Below are 18,230 nucleotides of genomic sequence, written 5' to 3' on the forward strand. Positions count from 1 at the left end.
TCGTCAACTCCATACTCCATACACAGAAGAGAAACATGATATCGTCCCAATGCAACAACCTAGAAGCATGCTCGTAAAGAGGACCCCAGTCCCTCGCAGTATCTCCGATCTTTCCAAAGATGAAGGCCAAGGCGAAACGTAACCTTAAATCCGGTAGACGTGTTCGTCGTCTCCTCCAAGGTACCTAGTAAGAAAGTCAATAATAATCCAAAAGAAAGCTTGGGAAAGAAGTGGGTTACTCACATCAGCAGGTTTTCCTCGTTCATCACACCCAGAGCCTGGGTGGCCTCGGCGCGCGAGAAGACGTGCGAAGCACCTAGGGTAGGGGACGCGCGAATGGCCGTGTTGACAGCCTCGATCAGCTCGTCGACGGGGGTCATGTCAGAGTCGGCGAAGACCGTAGTACCCATGAGAGGACCCAGGGTCTGGCGGAAGACAGTCATACGGGCTGGGGTGATGGGGTGGGCAGATGCAGCAGTAGACTGCGAGTCATCCGTCTGGGACTGCACAAGTTGGGAGGCCGGTTGGGAGGATGCCACCGACATCTGGGACTCAGTCTGTGTCTGAGTGCGAGTGTTCTGGCTGGAGCGTGTACGCTGGGCGCGCGGGCTAGCTGTGTACAGACTGTCCGGGTCATCGTCTGGAACTGTAGAGCTGGCGGCACCACGGGATCGGGTTGGTCGGCCTGGGGTGGCGGTTGATGTACCCCGGAAGGTTGTATTTTCATCTTCATCATCGTCAAGCTCGGGATCACTCTCGTCGTCCGAGTCCTCATCGAAGGTAGCCACCTTGCGTCTCTTGCGGCGGCCAACCTCCACAACTTCCTTGAACATGGCGAAGCGCAAAATGGCTTCGGCGTGCTTCGCATCCTTCTCCTCCACCCGGTTCGACAGACGGGCCTTAGCATGGGCAGTAGACAGACGGATCAGCGTCTCGAGGGTACGCGGTGTGATGGGAGAAGTCCGGCGCTGGTTACCCGAGAGGTCGTCATTCCGCAGAGCCGAGTAAGTAGCAATGATGTGGTCGGCAGCTCCCTTGGTCAGAACGGGCTTGACTCGTGACTTGGCGTACTGGATGTATTTCTTGATGAAGGGGATGCTGATGATCTCCAAGTTCTTGTTGCGGTTGTTGCCGCGGCTAGCGGGCACCATGCCACCGTGGAGCATGACGTTGAATTTTTCAAAAACCTCTGTAGGCTGATTGGCATCCTGGCGATCCTCAATGCCCACACCCAGAGTCTGGTTAAGCTGCTCTCGTACAGGGGCACCTTCTTCAGTTCCAGGCTGGCGGTAACGGTGCATACGCAGGACGTGCTCCGAAATAGTACGATCCTTGGCATCCTCGATATCATCAGTGACAACGAAGAGCAGATCGAAACGGGAAAGAAGAGAATCGGGAAGAGCAATGTTCTTATGGGGGTCTTTGTGAGGATCGTATTGTCCGTAGACAGGGTTGGCGGCAGCTAGGACACTGCATCGTGCGTTCAGACTGGTGTGAATACCAGCCTTTGCAATAGTGACGGTCTGTTGTTCCATAACTTCGTGGATTGCAACACGGTCCACGTCACTCATCTTGTCAAACTCGTCAATACACACCACGCCACGGTCACCCAGAACCATGGCACCAGCCTCTAAACGACGTTCACCCGTCTCTTTGTCAGAGGTCACGGCAGCAGTCAAACCAACACCGGAGGAGCCTCGACCGGTCGTGGCAATGGCCAGCGGAGCAGTGTTCAACACAAAGCGAAGCAATTGAGACTTGGCAGTCGACGGATCGCCAACCATGAGAATGTTGATGTCACCGCGAAGGTGAGTACCGTTATCCAAATTCTTCTCCATACCACTAAGCAGCATGAGCAGAATGGCCTTCTTGATGTAGTCATGTCCGTGGATACTGGGTGCCAGCGACTGGGACAGCAACTCGAAGACGTTCTTCTTTTTGGCGACCTTGTTAATGTTTCGGATATCGGTGTCGGTAATGGTGGCCTGCGCGATACCACCGCCGGACTTTGAGGAGAGTTGAATGATGTTGTTGGCCATCACGATAGTACGGAAGGTAGACGACCCCGAGCCAGCATTGCGGTTACCAAGGGTGCGGTAGATACCGACGAGCTGGATTCTATCACCGGGCTTGGCTTTGTCGACCAGATCGTCATCAAGAATAACGTCGACGCTTCGAGGCAGCTGACCGGCCGGAGCACGCTCAGGCATTTCTTGAATCGAGATGCTTTGGTGGTCCATGTAGGTCGAGTAACCGTACTCGGTGATAAGCTTGATGGCAAGTTAGAGAGCCAATTTATAATTTCTTTTCTGAGATTTGTACCCACGGGATTCTTTTCATCGTCTTCCTGGGGGTAGACATTCAAGCTTGTGGCACCGCTCGCAGTCATAGTCTGATCGCGGTATTTTCTCGCCAGGAAACGGTCCTTCTTCTCGCTGTAGTGCACACTCTGGATGATCTTTGGGCGAACCAAAGAGCATTTTGTCACAATACCTTCGAGGGACACCATGCGGTTCAAGTGTTGAGATCCCAGTGTACGGGGGTTGCAAGAAAATTCGCCGAATGCTCCGACATAGGCACAGTAGTAGCCCTATTGCAGTGGCTGTTAGTTTCCATCGCGAGCATCAAATGGGACCAAGCAGCTGAATGACATACCACTTCGTCCGCTGTCTCCTTGCTCGGCCTGTTCGGTAGAGACTTGACAACATCTTTAAGGGCCCGGTCGAAGGCCTGCGAGTAATCGAAAGGGGAGGTGAGAAGCCTGTACGATTAAAAACATAAGTAATGGGCCTTCCACCTCTGGGAGTGTTGTCTGCATACCCTTCAGCAAGCTCGCGGTTGTGTGCTCGGATTTCATCGATGCTGACCTGCGAGTTCATCAGCAATTTCTCCGGCCATTCCAGGAAGAAGATAACGCACAGTGAGGCGGCGCAATCCCCGATTCAACATAACCACAATCTCGGCTCGATAGCTGTTTTATCCGGTCAGAGCTATAACGGTAAAAGAAAAGTCGAATGGACGAACCTGCGTGCCCGTGCATCGCCTAAGAAAAAATGCCATGTTAGCCAGCGTCTGTTGACCGCAACGATCGCAATACTTACCGGGATCAAGGAACTCAGTGGCGGCTCGCACGCGATCCTGTGCGGCCTCATCGCGCAACTGAACGTCCATGCTTGCGGGATTGAGGGTGGTTCGGTGTTGAGATGGCAAGTCGAGGGGGAGGAAGAAGCGGTGCAAAGACGGGAGGTGCACGCTCGCCCGATCAGGCAAAATTGAAACGCGTCGACGCGTGCGCGTGTATGGTTATGTAAGCGCTACCCACGCCGACTTCATACTGCGGACATAGAACTTCCGATGTTTGGACACATTCAGAGATGGAGATATAATACATTGGTTTATATATAGACAGGATATTCGCAACAGGCTAAAATAACAAATCACTGTACATGGGAGACGCTCAGTACGTCTCTTTTGGCCTTTCAGACGTCTCGGTGTCCACGCGCTCAACACCAAGCTCGCTTGGCTCGTCAACCTCACTGCTGGGCTGATCACTCTCATTCGGGTTTTCATGCTCAGATAGTTCATCCATATCCCTCAACTCTTCTTCCTCATCAAACATTTCATCGAGGCCTTCATCAACGTCAACCGCTCGAACCGGCTTCCTGGCCTTCCGAGTCCCATGCGAAGCCTTCTGGAGTTTGATATTCTCCTCCCTGCGGCGCTTGCTCTCGTGAGCATGCGCTATGCGGCGATGGTACCGAATATCACCCTCAATGTCGAGCAAATCTTCGCTGGATAGGGGGCTCTCCTGTGGGTCTTCAAGATCATCGGACCCGAAGATTTCGGTAAACGCATCGGGGGCTTCATTTGTGGCTGAAATGTCCATGTAAGGACCTTCCTCCTCCTCGGGTTGATCACCGCGGGGCACTTTTCTGGATCTAGCTTTAACGCCAACACCGAGAACTCCACCTGGAGCAACATATTCGTCGGTGGGGGCCTTTTCCATGTCGGGTCCAACTTCACGGCCGCGTATCAGCACTCCCTGGAATTTTTCACGCCAATAGGGCATCTTGCCAAGGGCCTGAATCGTCATTGGTGCAGTATCGTGGAGAACCTGTAGTTCGTCACTGCCATTCAAGATACTATCGTCCCGAACGCGGTTCAGCGCCGCAGCAAGATACACCATGGTGACATAGGTCGGTGAGAGCAGATCAGGCCGGAGTGCACTGAAGTGGTCCCGTGCAGCTTTCCCGAGGAACTTCTGGCTTTGCCGTTGGATGGAGCGCGGATCGACTCGAGGGTCTTCAAGCTTATGTGCGAATTTTGGAGATTTCTTGGTCTTCAACACGTATCCTCGCCGTATCGGGCCCCATCCAGGGAACCTCGGCATGAACATGCGTTCAGTGGTTTTGAAAGCCTCGACCAGATCGGACATTCGATCTGAAGCCGCCATCATCTGTACGTACGTCGACCAATTGTAATTGGTCATCTTGAAGCCAGCGGCTTTGAGCTCTGCCACGGCTTGGAAGATCTTCTCGGTCTCATTCTGATATGCCAAGGCCCGTATGTAGAGAGAAAATGGTCTAGACAGAATGAAACGTTTCGAAGGAAGGATCTTAGGCTGGACTTGTCGTTCAGAGCGGTCACATGTCGCGCCATCTGAGCTTGTTTCGGCTTTCGCGGAAGGTTCCAGAGCTGATGATTCCAAAGGAGGGGTTGACGCAAAGGTTTCAGTGGAACTCTTTGGCCCCGATTCGAAATATTCACTAACGTTGATGTGGCTGGCCATTTTGATGGCGCGCGGAAACAGGATTTGCCAGCACTTCTCCACGCTCTCGTATTCATCGGCCTTCAAATACGCAATCATCATCGCATTGACAGTGCCGAATGGGGCAGTTTCAAGTCCGTTTTCTAGCGAGCTTGAAGACGGCTTGGTGGCAGTGTACTTCTGGAACAAGTCGCGGGCCCGTTCAACTGCACCTCCTTTTCCGTATTCCTTGATGAGATATTGATAGTGCAAAGTAGAGAAGGCTTCGGCGGAAGACCCTCCCGAAATCCCGAGCAGCGAGAGTTTGGATACCCAGGAATTGGTGCCCATTTGAGATATTGCTGAAATCAAGAACCTTTCCGCGGTTTCCAGTCGTAGGCTCTCGCCATGAGGTCTAAGACCCTCGTCTTTCATGATCTGCAAGTCACGCTCAACGTCCGACTTGAGTTTCAAAAGACTCGACTGGATCCCAGCTCGGCCGAATCTCTGGCCGATCTCATTGAAGATGATGTGAACCATATCGCGATTCTGAACCCGGAGATACCCGTACAGAATGATGGCATAGTGGTACTCCGTGGCATGGATGATACGTTTCTTGTGCAAGTTTCGAAGAAGCTTTCGTGCTTGGTCCGGCCTGTTCATCAGCACCAAGCTAAGCATGCTAGCAGCGTATGTTGTAGCATCCGGTGACAAATTGGCCCTGTCCATAGTTCGTCTGACTCGACTGAAAGCCTCCACGTCCAACCTAAACGCGTACTGCAGCAGGAGCGTATTCCACATTCTCATGGGAGATCCCTTGACTTTCAAGCGCAAAGCCGCCTTGGCAAACTTCTCGGCGAGATCCAATCGTCCGTTATGGCAGTGGACTTGAACAACAGTATCAAGCATTGGCATGGTGATCTGGACCTGATGTTTTTGCGCCTCTCTAAGCAACCAACGCGTACTGTCAATGTCACCGCGATTTGCAAAAATTCCCATCAGCGTACCAAACGTATGGGAGTCAAGCGACACGTCGTTCTTCAGCATTTCAGAGAATACAGAAAGAGCGCCTGCTGGATCATCCGCGGTAGCATAAGCCTTGAGAAGAATGTTCCAACACACTGTGTTCGGGGTGAGATTAAAATCCTCCGCAATTCTTCGGAACTGATCATGCGTTTCCTGCACATTGCCAATCTGCGCGTGGACGTACAGGAGCGGAGTCACCTGATGACGACTGCGAGGTGGCCCATAGTCCGCGACGAGTCTCTCGAAAACAGCATCCACCTGTGCCACGTCTCCAGCACGTGAATATACCATCATGGCCTGCCTGTATGCTTCCATGGAAGGTTTCTGGTGAAACTGGGACAGTTCATCCAGGAATAGTCGGATGCCATTGGTAATATCGAGGGATGCCAAGGCGTGGATCTGACCGCTAAGAAGTTTTGCGGGCGGCTTCTCTGAAGGCATTTGCCAACGCAGGTGTCGGTAAAAAACAACTGCGCGAACAACATTTGATCTTGTGCTTGAGGATTGAAGAGCTCGGATCATGTCAAAATAATGAGCCCCCTTCAGCAAACCCAAATGGTGGTAAGTTCGCAACATCCGAAGAAGTATGTCGATTGAGATGCTTTCAAGCAATTCGAGAGACTTTGATATATGGCCAATGAGGAACTGCGCGAGGCCAAGTGCGGCCTTGTTGTTGGGTTGGGTTGTTAGGAAATCTCCAAGTCGAATGGTGATTTCCGGCAGCATCAGGTGATCAAGTTGAGAAAGCATTTGCGTGTACCTTCGAAATGTTTTTTTCCCTTGTACTCCCAACTGGCAAATGTCCAGAGCGTTGGTCCAGTCGTTCTTCTTCACGTAGAATGCGGAAGCCAGTGCGCAACAAGAGTCCGCAAAGCCTCTGGAGACAGCTTCTTCACATATTGATCTGATCTTCAAAGGTTCCTCGGCACGAAGCTGTGATTGAGTAATGTGGAGGAAATCGTCGGCGGAACGGCTCTCCGGTGGTATTCCTTCAAACAATTGCCAGGCACGATCTTGGTCAACAAGATGCGATGATCTGCTGAGATAGGCGCAAAGCGAGGAACGAAGGAGCTGCGGTTGTCTAGCGGCAAGGTAAAACACCCAAGCTCTGTCAAAATCATCCCCTTGGTTTTCCAACAGCCTTGTGAGCTCCTCCGTAGCCTCCTTCGGGACATCGGTGCCATATTCTTCTGGCGAGGGCGCGTGCTCATGAGAGTCATGAAGCAGAATTTGGTGCAGGTTTGAGGCTTCTGTGGTATATAATCTCGAGAAGCCGGCAAGTGACTTTCTCCTCCGTCGTAGACCCAGCCTCTTTGAGGAGCGTGAAAGCCGCAATGCTGCAAAGTCTTGCGTTTTCCGTGGACAGAGGAAGTCGAGAACGGGCGGGCTTCGATCATAGGCAGGAAGGCTTTCGGACGGGCTAGAAACGGCGGACGGGCGTTGGCCTGATGGCTGCACCAAAGCGAGAAACCAGCCGGGGACATCTCCTCCGGTGACATTGTGCTTCCAGAAGTGACGAGATAGCGACCTCCGACTCCGAATAGCGCCATTGGGATCTCGAAGGAAACGCCGTCCCGCGCTTTCGAAGCAACCGGCCGCCCGTTCGAGCATTACCCCCGATCGTCGCGGCGTCGAACACTTAAATCACCGATAACGATCTCCTATCTGCATTATAACGAGTCTCAAGGACCTATGTCATGCAGAAAGATGTTAGAAAACAATGTTTTTTGGTGCTTAAACAAGCTGTTTGGGGAGGATGGTGCCAGCCGTACCGAGAAGAAAAAAGTAATGCACGCGATCTGGAGACAGTGAAACTCGAGCGACTGAGCTTGATAAAGATTTCAGGTGCACGGCAGGTCTAGACAACCGTCGGTTTTCCCACCGTCTGCAGGTAAAAGAACCGTAAGCTTGGAAGAAAGCAACACGCAAAAGATTCGGAGGTTGGAAATTGCCGGGCACATCGGGCCACTCGTTTGGCCGAAACGGGGCACCGCCTTTACGTCGCAACCCACCAACTCAAGTCAACCCCGTCCACTCGCCCCTCTTATTTCCCCGGTTCAGCACGGTATGGAGATCACCGATTATGTCTTCAAGGAGCGGGAGGAGGTGCTCCTGGTCGGTGACTACAATGCCTACCGGGCGCATGCCACTCGCAGACTGCACAAACTTCGCAAGAAGCTGGGCCAGACAACCCCCAAAGGCCGCAAGTACACTGCGAAGGCGCCGGTGACTTCTGAAAATGTGGCAACAAGCGTATCGTATGTTTCTCTGCTTTCGCTTTATCATGACCAAAAGCTGACTCGTGTTTATCAGGTTCGTCCACCTATTGCTACTCGCTTCCGAACGAGCGTGGGCGCAAGCCATGCACATGAAATCGACACATTCCGCCGATCCATCCGCCAAAGGTATCTCCGGGGCTGCTCGCCGCCATATCATTTCTCGCTTGAACAAAGCGACCGGATACGCACACCATCTGGTTTCGCTGCTGCATGAACAGTCGACCTCTGGAGCGAGCGATATCGATATCCTCGAAGCACGGGCCTATCTGGCTACAATCTCGGGCGCGCTCTGGCTGGAAAAGCGCAAGTGGGAGCAATGTCTCCATGACTATGCCATCGCACGAGTGATCTATACGGCTCTGGGCCAGAGGGTTAAGAAAGATGCCTTCCGAGACCTTCTTACTGGAACTGTCGACCCCAGCATGCGCTATGCCGCCTATCAGATGAAGCTTCCTCGCTCCAAGCCGACTTCATCTTTGGCAATTGAATATTTCCCATCGGATTCGGAAATCCGATCGGAAGTGGAGAAGATTGACCCATCCTGTCTCGCGGAGGAGGCGGCGGGCACGCGGAGAACTGCGGAGGGCGAAGTGCAAAAGTTGCCGGAGTCAGTGACATGGAGATCTCGGACTGTTGCGCTGGAGGATGCTTCTATTTCTCAGGCTTTGGCTGCAGCCTCGGCCGCAGAGACTGGTCTCGCTGCTTGGCTGGCTGGTGAAGGAAAATCGGCCGCCGCAAAGGTTCAGGCTGCTGCGTACGACAATGTCATCATTTCCAGTCAAGATGCTGTCGATGCTACTAAGACTGCCATCGATGACCTGGCCAACGAGGGGGTGGATGCCGGTGACAAGAGGATGCAGGCGTTGCAGATCACCCGGACTGCTGTAAACTACAGTCTAGTTGGATGGCGTGTTGGCCGCAACCGTGTGTTGTGCGGTGAGCAGGACGGGCTGGCCTTTGAGGACGAACAGGGCAAGAACGGCAAGGAGACAAAGCGCCGCGGAGGCAACGGGAAGAAACTAAACCAACTCCGCGAGCGCATGGTGCTGTACGACTCCACGTTACAAAGTCTCGACTTTATTCTCGAGCTGCCGGGTGTGGCGGCCGACTCGGCCTTTGTTCAGGATCTCGAGGCGAAGCGGCGTTATTTTCGGGCTCTTAGGTATGGCTCACTTCGTCATTAGATCTTTCCACCTCGACATGTAACTGACTTTCTATGATTAGATGTCTGGCCCTGGGACGGTCGCATGGCCTTTTGAGCAAGCCCAAAGAGGCCCTCGCCCTCTTTGCTCAGGCCTTTGATCTTGCCGACTCCGCAAACTCTCAGGCCTCCGCCATTGTGGAGGGCCCTCCCCAACTGGATGTTTCCCGTGCCCAGGTGAATGCCTTGGCTTCTACACTCCGCGGACTGGTTGCTCAGTATCGCGGCCTGGTCACTCTGGAACGATTGGAGTCCGACTCCGGCTCCACCCAGCAGCGACCCGTCGTTGAACGTCTGCAACAATACCAAGCGGGAACAAATCTCAGCAACCTGGTGCCATACCCGCCGCAGATGCAGCCGGTCCCCGTGAAGCCGCTCTTCCTGGATGTGGCTTGGAACTACATCGACTACCCACATCTTGCAGGAGAGCAGGCTTCGGCTGCGGGTGCGGCTGCGGCGCCCGAGGAGAGGAAGGGTCGTGGCTGGTTCGGCTTTGGACGGTCATAGTCCATTGTCCGTCGCTGCATTAGCTTGTCTATGCATATGGAATGTACATTTATGCACATCCCGTGAAGAGGCCAATGGGAACACTCACAGCGGCACTTAGTCAGAGCCCCTGCTTACCTCACCCGCACGTGCCTCGAAGAAACCCTCGTTGGCCGTGAAAAAGCCAATCAGTGGCTCCGGAAAGTCCGTAGCCGAGTCACGCTATTTCTGATTACAAGTATGAAACCACCTGAAAAACAATGCCTCCTTGCGTCAGTAGTGTCCGTAGTGGAAGAAAGCGGTACACCCCGTCGTATTGTGGAGTTATTGGCTATGCGCGGAGTATAGCATGCACATCTCCTATACCGACAAATACTGCGTAGCGCCTGGTACATTTCTCATCATGAAACTGCTCAAACATCCTGATCTCTCTACCAGGGATATACTTTTTTTTACTCAATATTGAGTGTATATGGAGCTAGGAGTGAAGTAAATTAAAAATACGCAATGCAGTACCATCCGAACAAATTCCAGTCATGCAATGCGAGATTTGACTCCCGCGCGCCGAGCGTCCCGCGCGCCGGGTAGGAATTGGCGTTCCCGCCCCTGACCAATTTCATTTCCTTTTCTTTTTCCCTCCACCTCTCTCCCCTTTGTGAGTTCGGGTCCTTGGTTGTCGGACTTTTTTCTCTCGTTTTTCTCGGGTTGCCTCCTTGGTTGATTCACCATGGCCAACATCACTGGGAGTTTCGTCTCGCCGTCGGCGGATGCGACGGTCACTCCTCAACTTTTCGCGCCGGCGGGAATTTTAGCCTCCGTGCTCGATGGATTCAATGTCTGGAAGCTGATCCTGACGCTGTTTGTCGCGGCCATCGTTTACGATCAGTGTAAGTCCGAATGCTCTCGGAACGCCTCCAGGGGTGTTTGCGAACGTGTCTTGAAAACATTTACTTACCCAGGGTCCCCCTTTTCACAGTCAAGTACCACTACTACAAGGGTTCGATCGTCGGCCCCGCCTACAAGATTCCCTTTATGGGCCCATTTCTGCAATCCGTCAACCCCAAATTCACCGAGTACAAGGCGAAATGGGACAGCGGAGAGCTGAGCTGTGTTTCCGTCTTCCACAAGTGAGATCTCCGAGATCTTTGTGATTTACTATTCGCGGATTACTGACATCCCATAAGATTCGTTGTTATTGCCTCGACCCGTGACATGTCCCGGAAGATCTTCAACTCCCCCGGCTACGTGAAGCCTTGTGTCGTGGATGCTGCGCACAAGCTTCTTGGTAAGACCAACTGGGTCTTCCTGGATGGCAAGGAGCACGTTGAGTACCGCAAGGGTCTGAATGGCCTCTTCACCCGCCAGGCTCTGGCCTGCTACCTGCCCCGTGCCGAGGAAGTCTTCAACGATTACTACAAGAAATTCCTGGAGAAGTCCGAGGAGACCAAGCACACCCCGACCCCCTGGATGTCCGACTTCCGTGAGCTGATGTGTGCTCTCTCCTGCCGTACTTTCGTTGGCTACTACATGTCCGACGAGGCCGTCCAGAAGGTTGCCGACGACTACTACTTGATCACCGCTGCTCTGGAGCTTGTCAACTTCCCTATCATCCTGCCCTACACCAAGACCTGGTATGGCAAGAAGGCCGCCGACATGGTGTTGGATGAGTTTACCAAGTGTGCCGCCAAGAGCAAGGCTCGCATGGCGGCCGGTGGTGAGGTTTCGTGTATCATGGACGCCTGGGTCAAGGCGCAGCAGGACTCCGCCAAGTACCGTGCGAAGATTGCGAAGGGTATCCAGGTTGATTCGTCGGAGAAGCCTCCCCAGGTTCTGCGTGACTTCAGCGACTTTGAGATTGCCCAGACCATCTTCACTTTCCTGTTTGCCTCGCAAGATGCCACTAGCGCAGCTTCGACTTGGCTCTTCCAGCTGATGGCCGACCGCCCCGAGATCCTGGACAAGGTCCGCGAAGAGAACCTCAAGGTCCGCAACGGCGACCGCTCCGTCCCGATCTCCATGGATCTGCTCGACAATCTGCCCTACACCCGCGCCGTTGTCAAGGAGACTCTGCGCTACCGTCCCCCGGTCATCATGGTTCCCTACCTCGTCAAGAAGGACTTCCCCATCACCGACAAGATCACCGTTTCCAAGGGCTCGATGATCATCCCCTCAGTCTGGCCGGCTACTCACGACGAGGAGGCGTACCCCAACGCCGACTCGTTCGAGCCCGAGCGCTGGATCACCGGTGACGCTGAGGCGCAGGTCAAGAACTGGCTGGTCTTTGGCACGGGTCCCCACTACTGTCTGGGTCAGACCTACGCTCAGCTGTCGCTGATGGCCATGATTGGCAAGGCCAGTATGGAGATGGACTGGGAGCACACTCCCACTCCTCTGTCGGAGGATATCAAGGTGTTTGCCACCATCTTCCCTCAGGTATGTTGATCTCTTTTGCTTGTGCTTTCATGTTCGATAACTAACAGTATTCCAGGACGACTGCCTGCTCACTTTCCGCCCTCGCGCTTAAATTCTTCATTTCTCACGAACCAAAAGCAATGAAACTGGAGTCCGACCCCACGCCCTCCGGATAGACGGGCTTGGTTTCATGAACTTGCACGGCCTTTCTGTCCTGGAGATGGAGGGGCCGGTTTCTTTTTTTCCCTTTCTTCTTCTTTATGTGTCAGGACATTGGATGAACCAGTTGGATCAAAGTCCCTCGTTGTTAGCCGGGAGGATACCCAAAGCCCTTAGCCCTTTACTTTGTACAGAAGGGCAGTTCATATGTATGCGATCCGTGTGGGGTCGCGAGCAGTCTTTAGGTTTTTGTTCTTTTTCTCAAGATCGAGCGTCCTAGGAGCCGCGCACCTTTAAATAATATTAATGCTCTTTTTCCATTTTTCCAAAGTCAGATTGGTATCTTATTGGCCTCTTGTGTAAATAGATCCAAAAAAAGACTTCCGTCAATGCACAAGGTTGAATATCAATTCCGATCATTAATGGGTCTGAAGCTTCGGTATAGTTTGAAAATATATTTCCTCCTCTGTAGCGGCAGTATCGGCACAACATCATCTTTTTGACCAGAAATAATGTAATTGGAGTTAAATTACCAGTTGTTAGAAATTGGAGCCCTCATCCTAAGGCGCCAATATCGGTCGGCATCTCTCTGCCCCGATGGCTGCTGATTGGTCAGCTAGGCCCATGAGGTTATTGGAAATGGGCGCCCGTATATGCAGGTTCCTCATCTATATCGCCTTCTTTGCTTCTTTTCAGGGGGTTTCCCCATGGACACCGGGCAGCGGTGTAGGAGAACATTTTTGTATGCATTTTCTCTTAGAAAACAGTTCTCAGGGTAGGATATAAATATCCCCCTGAGAACGAGTAGAAAAGACAAAATCAGAATTTACCATCAATTACCTGTCTATCTTCTTTTCGTCTGATTATCTACCTCCTAATTCTCAACACCAGTAATAGTTTAAATAAGATACCTTTAAATGACCATTTGGCTCATGTTCTTTCCATCCTAACCGGCAAACCCAAACTTCCAATCCGGCAATCCCCAACCCAGCAGGCGGTCATACTCGGCATTGACATCACGCATCGCCAACGCCGAAGCCGAGAGCTTCGCCTCCCGCTCCCAAGCATCCTCTCTACACAAGGACCACAGATACCATGGCTTCGCAATTGCCATTCACGATGCGGCGCACTGCCGCCAGTATCTCCTCAGCCGCCATCAAGTCCCCTGCCCGGCAAACCATCTCGGCTACCCAGGTCTTCCAACGCCGATGCCTCTCCGCAACCACCCGCGGACTCGGGTCCGTCTTGCAGCGACGTGGTACGCTCGCAGCAGGATCGCACAGCTACAAGCCCCAATCACAGTACGCATCGCAGCTCCAGAACCAGGTGCGCCGGTTCACCGATGAGTCGACGCCGAGTCTGCGTGAATGGGGATTCGAGGACGTACGTCCACGATGGAAGACATTGGGAAGCGGAGCACAACTAACACCGGCCAGATAAAAACCTCACTCCCCTCCGACTCCGTCTCTCCGTCCCATAAGCCCGTCATCCTAATCGACGTCCGCGAACCCGCCGAGCTGAAAGGAACGGGCATCATCCCTTCCGCCATTAACATCCCGCTCGCTTCCCAGCCCGATGCTATGTACTTGACTGCTGACGAGTTCGAGGATCGCTTTGGATTCCCCAAGCCGCAGGCTGATGCGGATGGTACCCTCGTGTTCTACTGTAAGGCGGGCGTGCGGGCTCATACTGCGGCGCAGTTGGCTGTGCAGGCGGGGTATAATCCGGACAAGATTGGAGTTTATGACGGGAGTTGGTTGGACTGGGAAGCAAAGGGGGGAAAGGTTGAGAAGTGGGAGGGGGATGATTTCTAGCTTCCGTTTACTTCTGTTCGAATGGTGGAACGAGGCTATTTGTGAACTTTGTAAATATTGCAGCTTCCCTGACAGTACGTGTAGGATATGAATCCAGATCTAACCAACGTTCATTAAAAAGCAAGTATAACAAAATAATCTGGTATAAGCCAGGTCCCCTTTCCGGGCATGTACAGGTGAGAGGTTCCTTTTTGTCCTGTCCATTCCATTCAAGTCGTAGTCGTTCATGGTATGTCCATATTGCACTCAAAACAGTAACTTTTATTTTCGCTTGATGGCAATCGTCATATCCATTCCCATGTACATGGGATATGTCAATGTCAACCTCGGCACTTCACAACGCATCGTGACGCAATCAGGGAGAAAGCAGGACCTGGCCAGATGGATGGAATGATATTCCATCCATCCCGTGTGAGGAGCTCAAAAGCACCCCAATCGATGACAGTGTTCCACTCAAGGAATATCGAAGACGGGCTTGAGCTTCTTGACCAGACCCCACTCCTCCATCGTCACCTCGGAGCGATAGAACTTCTTGAGGGTGTCGATACTGGCACGCGAGATGTGCGAGTACAGAGTGTCCTTCTCTTCCAAATGGCGGCCGTACATGGGCTGGTTGGGACCCTCGACCTTGATGGCGACGGAGGGCTGGCCCTTCTTGCAAACCGGAATGGCCTTGTGATCACGCTCGATGGATGTCCTGTAGTAAGAATGTTAGACGTAGGTCAATCGATAACAAAGTCCGGGGGAACTTACACTCTGCCAATGTCGACAACCTCCCGGACACCGGCGGCATTGGTACGGACAGCCGCCAGCGGGGTGTGCATCCGCAAGCTTCCCTCGAGCACATCGATACCAATGACGATGGGATCCTTCTTGTTGAAGATGGCGACGGGCTGGATCACACAGGGGAAGATGGCAAGCAACTTGCTATCCTCCTTGCGCTGCTCATTCAGCTCCTCCATGTGCTTGGTGAAGTCGTCGAACAGGTGGTAGATGATGTCTGCGGTAAAGATCTTGACGCCAACGTCAGCAGCGTACGCGGCAGCTTCCTTGTCAACCTTGACATCGAAGCAAAGCATAACGGCGTATTCCTTGGCCTTCTCCAACATGGCTCCAGCCATCATGACATCGCGCTTGTAGACGGGACCAATGGAAATGTTGGCCACGGGGATCTTGGAGACCCTCAGGAACTCCAGAAGGGCCTCCAGGGAACCCAGAGTCGAAGCCTGAACACTGACACCACGTGCGTCAGTAGAGACCTTGCTCAGCAAGTTCTCCAGATCAGACATGACTTCCTCCTCCAGGTCCTCCTCATCGTCGTCAGGACCGACAACCATCAAACGAGAACCAGCAATGGCGTGCTCAAGATCGTTGGCAGCGATCTTGACACCGAGCGCGGCCTTGACCTCCTTGTTGTGGACGTATGCTGACTTCAGACGCAACTCCTTGAGCGGGGCGGGTGTCAAGAGTGCTCGAATGTTGGTTGTGATAGGGCCGTTGAGACCGCACATAACAATGCGATCACCCTCGCGCAGAATACCGTTGGACAGAATCACGTCAATGGTGGTACCAAGACCTTCGATAACCTTCACTTCCAGGACAGTGCACTCAACCTCAGACAGGTACATCAGAGAGTTTGTCATACGCTCCTGACTCAAAGAGGTGAGAAGCTTCAGCATGTCAGGAACACCCTCACCGGTGTGGGCGGAAGTGGGCACCAGGGACACATAGCGGGCCATGGACTTGTTCTCGAAGAAGAGCTCCGAGTTGAAACCCTGGTTGGCGAAAGCCAGTTTGGTATCCTCCAGACGAGTGCGGAACTCGTTCTGGACACCCTTGCTCTGCATATTCAGACTATCCTCGAAACCGTTGTTGTCAATCTTCTTCCAGCCGTACAGACGATCGATCTTGTTCAGCGCCACAATGAAAGGAGTCTTGCGGTCACGCAGCAAGCGCATAGACTCGAGGGTCTGGGGCTCGAGACCGTGCATGATATCAACAACAAGGATGGCAATGTTGCAAAGAGAGGAACCTCTGGAACGCAGGTTGGAGAAAGACTCGTGACCAGGGGTATCAATGATCAACAGACCGGGAACCTTGAACTCGAACTTGCCGTCCTTGTTGACAACGGCGGTCTTCTGCTGCAGAGCCTCGACGGGGAAGTAAGTAGCACCGATCTGCTGAGTAATACCACCAGCTTCACCTTCCTGAACGTTGGTCTGACGAATCTTGTCCAAAAGCTTGGTCTTTCCGGTATCGACGTGACCGAGAATACAGCAAATGGGCGAGCGCAGGTTGTCCTTGGAACGAGCAGCGAGGGCCTCCTCGTGCTGCCTCTTCCTCCGCTCGGCAGCCTCGGCCTTTCTCAGTGCAATGGCTCTCTTGTTGGCTGACTGCTCCTCGTCCTCCGAGTCTTCCTCGGAAGAGGAGTCGTCTTCAGAATCTTCATCTGAATCCTCGTCCTCCTTCGAATCGCCCTCTTCCTTAGCGGCGCCATTGGCAGCAGGCTTCTCCTCATCATCGGAAGGAGCGTCCCAACTATCCTTAACGTCCTCATCAGCAGCCGCTTCCCAGTCATCCACGGCATCGTCGTCCTTCTCGACAGGAGGAGCAGCCTTAGCGGCAGCCTCGGCCTCAGCCTCAGCCTTGGCCTTCTCCTCGGCCTCCTTGCGGCGGCGTTCGTCTTCAGCCTCACGCTGGAGGCGGGCACGTTCAGCGGCAGCCTCAAGATCCTCTTCTTGCTTCTTGCCGCCCTTCTTCTTGCGGTTCTCGTAGACGGGGCGCTTCTTCTCAGCAGCACCCTCTTCCAGACCGGCAACCTTACCCACGCCAGCCTCAAGCATCTGCTTCATACGCATCTCATTGCGCAGCTGAGCCTCACGCTGAGCCTTGGTGAGAAGCTTGCCCTCCTTGCGGAGCTGCTCTCTCTTCTCACGCTCCCTCTCACGCTTCTTTTGACGGACCTCTTCGCGCTTAGCCTCTTCCTCTTCCTCCAGGCGTTGCTGCTCGGCAAGGGCGGCTTTCTCCTCGGCAGCCAACCGCTCCTCCTCCTCACGCTGCTGGCGGAGCAGCTCCTGCTGTTTCTGAAGAGCTGCCAGATGGGGTGGGAGCTTCTTCTTCTTGCCTCCCGCAGGCTCTGCAGCAGCGGCCGGGGCGGGCTCGTCCTTCTTGATCTCGGCAGCGGGCTCAGCCTTCGTTGGGGGAGCAGACTTCTTCTTTGCGAGGGCCTAGATAACAAAATGTGAGGTCAGCATCGACTCTAGACTCGACAATAGAAAACAGTTCAGACAAAATTCCAAACGTACCTGTTCTCTCTTTCGCGCCTTCTCACGCTCCTTCTTCTCCTTCTCCTTCTCCTTCTTGGACTTCACGCGGAACTCGCCCTCTTCGGGCTCATCGGCCTTGGGAGCAGGAGTATCCTTGATGGGCTTCTTCGTCGCCTTGCCGGCAAAGACATCGTCATCATCGAAGGTGCCCACCTCGGGTGCCTTGCTGGCGAGGTCGGCGGCAGGGTCTTCACCTTCAACGAAGTCGTTGGCCTTGCCCTTCTTCTTCTTCTTTTCCTTGTTCTTCCTCAAAGCAGCCATGAGGCCACCACCGCCCGTCGATTCCTCATCTTCCCCGTCCTGGGGCTGGTCGTCGACGGGAGCATCGGTGGCGGGGGCGGACTCGCCGAGATCGGCTTCCCAGTCCTCCTCTTGCCGCTTGTTTCCCTTCTTCTTAGGAGGCATTTTGTCGGCCTTGTATCTTTTGTAAAATTTCTGGGGCGTTTGGGATCCGAATCGAGGAGCGTTCGGAGAATCGTAGTGAGCGCACAAACGGAGCTAACCGTTCACGGGCTGGGGGTCGCGGATTGAAAATTTGCGGTTACGCAAATTTCAAGTGAAAGAAAGAGATCGAACGAGTCGAACTCAGGTCCCCGGAAAAGAAAGGCTGGTTAGGTGGACCGAGGGGGGAGGGGTGGGAGCGAAAAAGAATTTCGGGAAGAATCAATGGGTGGGGAATAATGCAGTCTGACTTCACCTGAGGGTTTGCAGGGTTGCCACTGCCACGCTGTCTTCCCCGGGATTGTTTTATACAAAGCTCTCATTTACAGAGATGTTAGG

At 53.4% G+C, this 18,230-nt stretch overlaps 6 protein-coding genes across 6 annotated transcripts; 3 read left to right on the top strand and 3 right to left on the bottom strand.

The window, feature by feature from the left end:
* Nucleotides 1-144: 144 nt before the first annotated feature.
* Nucleotides 145-3,171, bottom strand: N7498_001270 (MCM DNA helicase complex subunit MCM3; the record flags this gene model as incomplete). The annotated part of the gene is made up of 8 exons (XM_058448333.1): nt 145-184; nt 244-2,270; nt 2,327-2,590; nt 2,656-2,761; nt 2,821-2,867; nt 2,920-2,971; nt 3,025-3,043; nt 3,102-3,171. 8 exons carry the CDS (start codon nt 3,169-3,171, stop codon nt 145-147), a joined length of 2,625 nt encoding a protein of 874 aa, XP_058313744.1.
* Nucleotides 3,172-3,457: 286 nt separating this feature from the next.
* Nucleotides 3,458-7,384, bottom strand: N7498_001271 (putative translation regulator (Cya5); the record flags this gene model as incomplete). The annotated part of the gene is made up of 1 exon (XM_058448334.1): nt 3,458-7,384. One exon carries the CDS (start codon nt 7,382-7,384, stop codon nt 3,458-3,460), a length of 3,927 nt encoding a protein of 1,308 aa, XP_058313745.1.
* A 456-nt stretch (nt 7,385-7,840) lies between these two features.
* Nucleotides 7,841-9,760, top strand: N7498_001272 (signal recognition particle subunit SRP68; the record flags this gene model as incomplete). The annotated part of the gene is made up of 3 exons (XM_058448335.1): nt 7,841-8,031; nt 8,087-9,214; nt 9,277-9,760. The coding sequence occupies 3 exons, from the start codon at nt 7,841-7,843 to the stop codon at nt 9,758-9,760; spliced, it is 1,803 nt and encodes a 600-aa protein (XP_058313746.1).
* Nucleotides 9,761-10,466: 706 nt separating this feature from the next.
* Nucleotides 10,467-12,263, top strand: erg5 (C-22 sterol desaturase erg5; the record flags this gene model as incomplete). Its single annotated transcript, XM_058448336.1, has 4 exons — nt 10,467-10,626; nt 10,716-10,866; nt 10,924-12,172; nt 12,228-12,263. The coding sequence occupies 4 exons, from the start codon at nt 10,467-10,469 to the stop codon at nt 12,261-12,263; spliced, it is 1,596 nt and encodes a 531-aa protein (XP_058313747.1).
* A 1,142-nt stretch (nt 12,264-13,405) lies between these two features.
* Nucleotides 13,406-14,124, top strand: N7498_001274 (rhodanese-like domain-containing protein; the record flags this gene model as incomplete). Its single annotated transcript, XM_058448337.1, has 2 exons — nt 13,406-13,693; nt 13,747-14,124. 2 exons carry the CDS (start codon nt 13,406-13,408, stop codon nt 14,122-14,124), a joined length of 666 nt encoding a protein of 221 aa, XP_058313748.1.
* A 453-nt stretch (nt 14,125-14,577) lies between these two features.
* N7498_001275 (putative mitochondrial translation initiation factor IF-2) lies at nt 14,578-17,855 on the bottom strand (the record flags this gene model as incomplete). Its single annotated transcript, XM_058448338.1, has 3 exons — nt 14,578-14,821; nt 14,878-17,351; nt 17,430-17,855. The coding sequence occupies 3 exons, from the start codon at nt 17,853-17,855 to the stop codon at nt 14,578-14,580; spliced, it is 3,144 nt and encodes a 1,047-aa protein (XP_058313749.1).
* Nucleotides 17,856-18,230: the final 375 nt, after the last annotated feature.

The sequence above is a fragment of the Penicillium cinerascens genome, assembly GCF_028974065.1.
Source record: "Penicillium cinerascens strain IBT 15544 chromosome Unknown contig_16_segment0_segment0, whole genome shotgun sequence".
In the NCBI taxonomy this organism is placed as follows: Eukaryota; Fungi; Ascomycota; class Eurotiomycetes; order Eurotiales; family Aspergillaceae; genus Penicillium; species Penicillium cinerascens.